The 6,746-nt window shown below is 39.6% G+C and overlaps 1 protein-coding gene across 1 annotated transcript; it reads right to left on the bottom strand.

Moving 5' to 3' along the window:
* Window positions 1–247: 247 nt before the first annotated feature.
* Window positions 248–2,257, bottom strand: LOC133715500 (alcohol acyltransferase 9). The gene is made up of 2 exons (XM_062142014.1): window positions 858–2,257; window positions 248–778 (listed from the first exon to the last, which is right to left on the bottom strand). Exon 1 carries the CDS (start codon window positions 2,200–2,202, stop codon window positions 859–861), a length of 1,344 nt encoding a protein of 447 aa, XP_061997998.1. The 5' UTR covers window positions 2,203–2,257; the 3' UTR covers window positions 248–778; window position 858.
* Window positions 2,258–6,746: the final 4,489 nt, after the last annotated feature.

Raw genomic sequence — 6,746 nt, forward strand, 5'->3', positions numbered from 1 at the left:
CACACCGGCCCTTGTTTCAAAAAAAAAAAAAAAAGGATGGTTTTTGTTCTGAGTAACCTGTGAGTCAATCTCTACCTCAACGGCTCAACCATAATCAAATGCCATCCATTCCATAGCAATCAAAGCCCAATTACCTGAACTTAAGGAAAGCCCAAAATGAAAACATCAAATAAGGCAGTCAAATGGGTTTGAGTTTGAAAACATGGGGAGCTAACGACCCAATAAGGTATCATAAAGGTGGTCCTTGCATATGTCAATTTTTTACATGCAAATATTTTAATAATTTCACAATTTTCTCTAATTAAAATGTCCAGCAAAGTACATCGGTCTCAGAACAAAAATAACGTACATCTCTAACAAAAAATTAAACATAACAAACTATATAGTAGTCTTTAAAATGAATGAACTGGAAGTTTCTGTGCCAGTAGTTTAGTTTTCGAAATGAAACCCATCTTCTCAAAATATTAAGGACCAACTTTTCTTTCATCAGTAGGAAGGACCGACATGTGTGTCCCCAAAATACAGAAATTCCTCTACTATAAGCATATAGTATAGTCTAGTAGCATATATAGTCCGCAGAATACAGTTCATGGTCCTCATTGATGAAAAAACAGGGATCCAATTTTAGGGTTAAGAAAGTCAGAAACTAAGAAAATCTGTATATACAAAGTCATCTAGAGTGTGAGAATGAGATCATGAGAAGCAGAAAATCTCGATGATTTGTGCTGAAACTCCAACTCCAGGATATTCTTATCCCGGTTCCCAATACTCCGAAACACTATAAAATAACGAGATAAAGTCAACGAGAGTTAGGTCAGGAGCAGAGAATCATGTACTGTAATGGTCCAATCTCTCACCTCACGAGTAAGGACTGTTGACTAACAACTCGTATTTGTCAACTGCACTGGTGGGGACAGCCACCATCACCTTCACAGATTCCCCCTGACCGCCATTTTTACCACCGTCGTCGTCGTCGTCGTCATTCACCGGCAGAAACAAGCAGTACCTATCGCTGCAAATGGGCCCCACGTGGACGGGCCTGCCCATCCCGAAGTCAACCCTCTCCAGGCCCAACCTTGACCACTGCGACACTATCAGCACCCCCACCGAGTCCGGACTCGCCTTCGTCTCGCCGCTCACCGACTGCACCACCCCCCTCACGTACTCCTCCCCCACTCGCTCCTTGGCGCGTCGCACCAGCCCCGCCGCGTACCCCAGCCTCTTCTCCGTCAAGTCCTTCACGCTGCTCTGCGCGCATCCCAAGACGAACGCATTGCCGTAGTAACCCCCCGGAAGACTCGGCTTGACTCGCTGACGTACGTTGACGCTGAACAGCAGCTTTAAAATTTGGTTGGACGGTAAGTTCAACGCTCTCGCCCAGCTCCTCCATACGTGACCGGAAAGTGCCTCGAAAGATGTGAAACCTGACTCGCTACTGAGTCGACTCGTCGACCGAGCTAGATTCTTTAACTCGGTTACGTATGTTTTGTTGAAGACAACAGAGGTCGGACATAGTCTTTCGTTTGTGAAGCGATTCATGAAGCCGCAGAGGTCCGGGACTTTGTTGAACACGGGGAGGTTTTGCTGACGTGGAGTTACGTTTTTAGGGTCCATGAGGTGGCGATCCCAGACGGGCTTTGGTCGGAACTCGCCGAGTCCGTGTTTTCCGGCGGCCAGCTCAGCGAAGTAGTTGAGAAACTCGGCGCTTCCGATTCCGTCGCAGACACAGTGGTTGAACCCCACTCCCAGTGCGGCTCCCCCGTCCTTCAGCCACGTCAGCTGAACCACGACCGGCGGGGCCCCCTTGAGGACGTCTGCCACGTGGAGCGACAAGAGCTTTCTCCACTGGGTTACGTAGCGTGGGGCATGTTGGAACTCCGAGACAGCGCGGTCGGAAACCGCCTCGATGAACACCGCGCCCTGCGCCCGACACACCACCTCGAGGCTCGAGCCGTCGGGCTTGGGCCTGACCCGACCGGCCAGCGGGTAGTACGGGACGAGGGCTTTGGCCAGTGCGGCCTTGACACTTGTAGCGGTTAGAGCCTGGTTGGTGTTTTGGCGGGTAGGGTAGACTAGGAGGTACTCTATAGTGAAGCGAAGGAAGAGCTGTGAGTCGACGGCGGAGAGGCTGAGAACGCAAGAAGGGGTTGGCTCGGAGGGCGCGACAACCACGGCCTCTTTCACACGCGCCAAGCTTGCCATTGTTTTATGGTGATGAAGATAAAGATGAAGATGAAGTGAAGTTGGAGATGAAGAAGAAATGGAACTCTGTATTTATAAGAGAGAGGGGGGAAGTAGAGAGAGAAAGAGGCATGTGTATCTTCTTTTTTTTTTTTTTTTTTTTTTTTTTTTTGAAATGAGAGGCATGTGTATCTAACTGTGTGAAAGATTTGTGCCAAGATTCTCCGGGCATTGCTTTATGGAAAACAAGAATATGAAAACAAATTTAATTATTGACAACTTGGCCTCTCTCTGGTTGCTAGCTGCTGTTAGACTCATCGGTCATTTCCGATTTTTTTTTTCTTTTCCGATTTTTTTTTTCTTTTCTGAATTTGTTTTTTAAATGAAAATCAATCATGGGCATAATATTAAGGTATGATATTGACATTAAGCTGGATTAGTTGAACCAACTATAATAAATCCTAGCTAAATCCACAAAATTTGAGATCTTAACTTCCAAGATCCTTCTACTATACTAAGTTTAAAATTCATTACATTTGGTGCACGTTTATGCATATAATAATTTTGCTTTCTTCCCACTCTCACATAATCAATCAAATTATTCATCAAAATCCTCCCATATTTAGTATCGTTGCAATTAACCTTATTAATTAGAATTGTTAATAGATCTCATGAAGAAAATTATGTGCAAGCAGGTTAGACCTAATCATATGTTCTTGTAATTAATCAGGTATATTGTTGTAGATAACGGAATTATGCGTTGTCTACTCTTAAATATAATATCAATATTATCCTCATTTAACTACATTGACGTCAACACAAGTATGTAATTTTATCTCAAAAAATCTCAATAAACCATGAATGATCTAACCGCTTATATTTCTAATTAGATGTTTTGAAATCAACCATGTACACAATGTAGGTCATGAACGTAAAACTTGCCTTACTATTAATAATATCCTTGGCCTCTTGATCCACCATGCATAGTCATCTAGGGTTTTAAAACGTTTAATTAATATCTAGCTTATAGAATAGAAATTCATATAAAATTAAAGTGCACAAATTGCTATATGTGTGTGTGTATTAATGAGTTAGGTTTATGTGTGTTTTTATATAGATCTTAATTATATGGGAGGCTAGGGAACTGATGGAGGTGGATACAGCTGAGAGCTGTCTAGGACATGTCTGCGGTATCTTTAGCAAAAAGATTTCATACAATCATTCAAGTGTTACGTAAAACCTGGTTGGTGAAGTGGATGAAGATTTTTTTTTGGGCAAAGAAAAGTGGTGGATAAAGATGAAAGCCCTTTTAAACTTCTGGCTTTTGGGGTGTGGGGTCTCAGCCAACTTGAGCACGTTAATCTTTTTCTTTCTCCTCTATTTATAAATCACGGTGAACATTCCGCGGACCGGAGTATTTTATTGGTGATATGGAACGACATTTTAGAAAGAGAGAAGGTCTTACGTACGGCACCCGCACCACGTGGCAGTGGGGCGGGTCAATCATACCCCAAGTAGGGGGGTATTTTGGGTATTGTATATTAAAAATCAGGGGCAGTTTCGGAAAAGAGAGAAAAGTTTGAGAATTTTGATTGGAGGGCCGCACGGCCCCACCACGTGGCAGCCCCTACCCAAAACTTTTTCTTAAGAAGGAGAAGGTCTTACGTACGGCCCCTACCCAAGATATATGATCGGACTGTCACATGGATCTACCTTGAAATTCAAGAAAAAAACCATGTGAATATATGTCTACCAGTTCCCTTTATGTTCTCTGTCAGGGATTACAATCCCATATCCATTACTATTTACTAGTGCATTGCAGACAGGAATTAATGTATGTTATCAAGCTATTGATTTTATTTTTTGTTCATCAGCAACCTAGTTAACAATGGACTATATATATATATATATATATATATATATATAACATTTCGACGAATTATATTCACCGATTTACTTCTCAAAATCGGAGACTATGTCCTTAATTATGGCAGTAAAACGAGGTGATTGCAGCTCACTCAAGGGATTTTGTAGTGATTTCATTATTTTCACTTTTTTTAGATAACTGAAAATACTTCATTAACAATCTTTTTTCATCTTTTACCTAATAATAATAATAATAATAATCAATTTGAAAATAATAATCTAAATGTAAGTAAATACTAAATAAGAGCACCTGTTAACCCCACTTGAAGAACAAATTTTCCTAGGGAAAAAAGAAAAACAAGAATAATCCCCGAAGCAAAACTCAAAAGCCAGCATTACACTAAGTTTTGTTGTTCGGTTCTAGTCTTCCAAAATTTTAGAAGGTCGACTTTGACAAGTACCGGAACAACAAATCTACTAGTTCTCTATAACTACATAACCGAATAGCTAAGAAAAAGTAATTAAATTTAAGCTAATTCTATTATATATGTAGCCCTACAGGTATCATTACCTCCTTCAACTACTTGAAGAAATGTATGATTTGTTTATGGAAATCAAAGTCAGGTAATTAGGATTAAGTGCTAATAAACTATGCTTAGTATAGTTTATTCAGATTCGATTCTTTGGAATATAACTAATTTAGAAACCAAGATTATGTGGAGAATGTCAATATATGATTATGGTGGAGCAATAAGTTAATCAAAAGTGGTGTTGATACATGCATTGTGCCTCTCACATAGTCGTGCGCGCTCTCTCTTTATAGGGGTTGAACTAGAGTAACATGTAACAAGTAGTTTATTAAGATTCCCCAAGAAAATTTCAGGGCTTGATTGAAGCTGTTAATCTGTTATATATAAACAGTGTGTATAGCTCTTTTATAATAAGAAGCTTTCGAACAGAAAACTGCATTATATATATGCTCTGCGAGCCTGCGCCCACAGATTCATATCCGAGAATAGTTTTTCTTTCCTTTTAGGGTTGGAGGCAATTTGGAAAGTGATCACGGACATGTGAAACAAACTAGATCGATAAATGTGCATTTTACTGATATATATTCTTGTGAAAAGCTAGGATAAAATCTAGCTCACTAGTGCTAGAATCTTAAGTGGGTGTGGTCTTATTACTCATATATTCAGATTCAGAGATTTTGTTGCAGGCAGGCTGCAGAGAGATGTATAATATTGCACAAATAAAGTTGATGAAGTCATGTACAGATTTGGCATTGATACTAGTCGATATTACTTGGGGGTGCTGAAATTTTGTATTAAATTAGATTGTTTCTACCTTTTGGGTTCAAAATCTCCATCCAAAGTGCAGAATATATGGTGGGTTACTGGGTTTGATGCACATAAAGTTGAATACCGAAAAGCTTAATTGGAATCTTAATCACGTACTCTTGAAAAGTCATCAGACTAGATATGATACACTGCAAAATACAAATGCATGTCTTCTCTTGTGTCGTTATTCTCTTTTTACATGCTACTATCATCGATGCATATCAAAATTATGAAAAGAAAATTTTAATTTTAAAAAAAATTAGAAAGAGATATATAATTATTTGTAATAAATTACACCAAACCGTGCCCTAATTTAAAGACTTTTGGAAAGACCTCATATACTCGCTTGCCTTTCACGATCCTGATCACCTGGTCAGCAACTGACCAGGGATCATTTGCACACTTACTGTCCGATTGAAATCAGACGGTTGACAGATCTCCTCCCCCAAAATCTAAATATCTGTCAACCGTCCGATTGAAATCGGACGGTGAATGAGCAAATGATCCCTGGTCAGTTGCTGACCAGGTGATCGGGATTGTGCCTTTCAAATGACTAGAATGGGATAAGTATTGGCATGTTGAATATACGAATTGGTGCTTTCCAACAAGTGGAGCAAGCTGAAAGGGAGTCATTCATAGATGAAATCATGAAGTGACTCATGCTACATGGAGTCAATCTCATTAATATTCAGTAACTCACTCAATCAAAAAGTAATTTGGAACAAATTCCTTTTTTAAGAAAATTTTTTGTGGTGCAAAGAAGTTTTGTTAGTTAAAAATCAATGAGTACATGTAATTAAAAAGATTTAGGGACTAAAACCACTCTTAGAACTTCTCAAAAAAAAAAAAAAAAAAAACCACTCTTAGAAAGGATGAGGGTTGCGCCAGGCGGCTGTATGGAATTTGGATCGGAACAGTTGGGGTTTCCCCCTTATCTGGACATTGTAAAGATGAGGGTGATGGGGTTCTCCATTGTCTGCTTCCTCTTGCACTCCTCAGAACTTGGTTCCAATTTCTTGTTATTGTTTTCTTTCTCGGAGTTGTCATCAGCGTGGAGGCTCTCCTTTCTCGGAGATCTTGGGTAGCAGATCCAGGGTGGATCTGGCAGTTTATGACGATGATGGCTGGGTCCAAAGCGGAGGCAGATAGATCTGTAAATAGACCAAATTTTGATATGTATCCACTCCGGATCCGTAATTATTTAACGGGTTTGGATTGAAAATTTGATCTATTGATCCGTTAATAATTCGGATCCGTTAATCCGTTTATTTAACGGATCAAATACGGATTTAGATTGATCAAATCCATTAATAATCCGGTTTATTTTTATAATAATTAATTTTTTTTAAAATATTAAATATT

The sequence above is a fragment of the Rosa rugosa genome, chromosome 6, assembly GCF_958449725.1.
Source record: "Rosa rugosa chromosome 6, drRosRugo1.1, whole genome shotgun sequence".
NCBI classification, from domain to species: domain Eukaryota; kingdom Viridiplantae; phylum Streptophyta; class Magnoliopsida; order Rosales; family Rosaceae; genus Rosa; species Rosa rugosa.

Bases quoted from the DNA above. Each gene is read 5' to 3' on its own strand.
- LOC133715500 (XM_062142014.1), bottom strand. From the start codon at position 2,202: ATGGCAAGCTTGGCGCGTGTGAAAGAGGCCGTGGTTGTCGCGCCCTCC.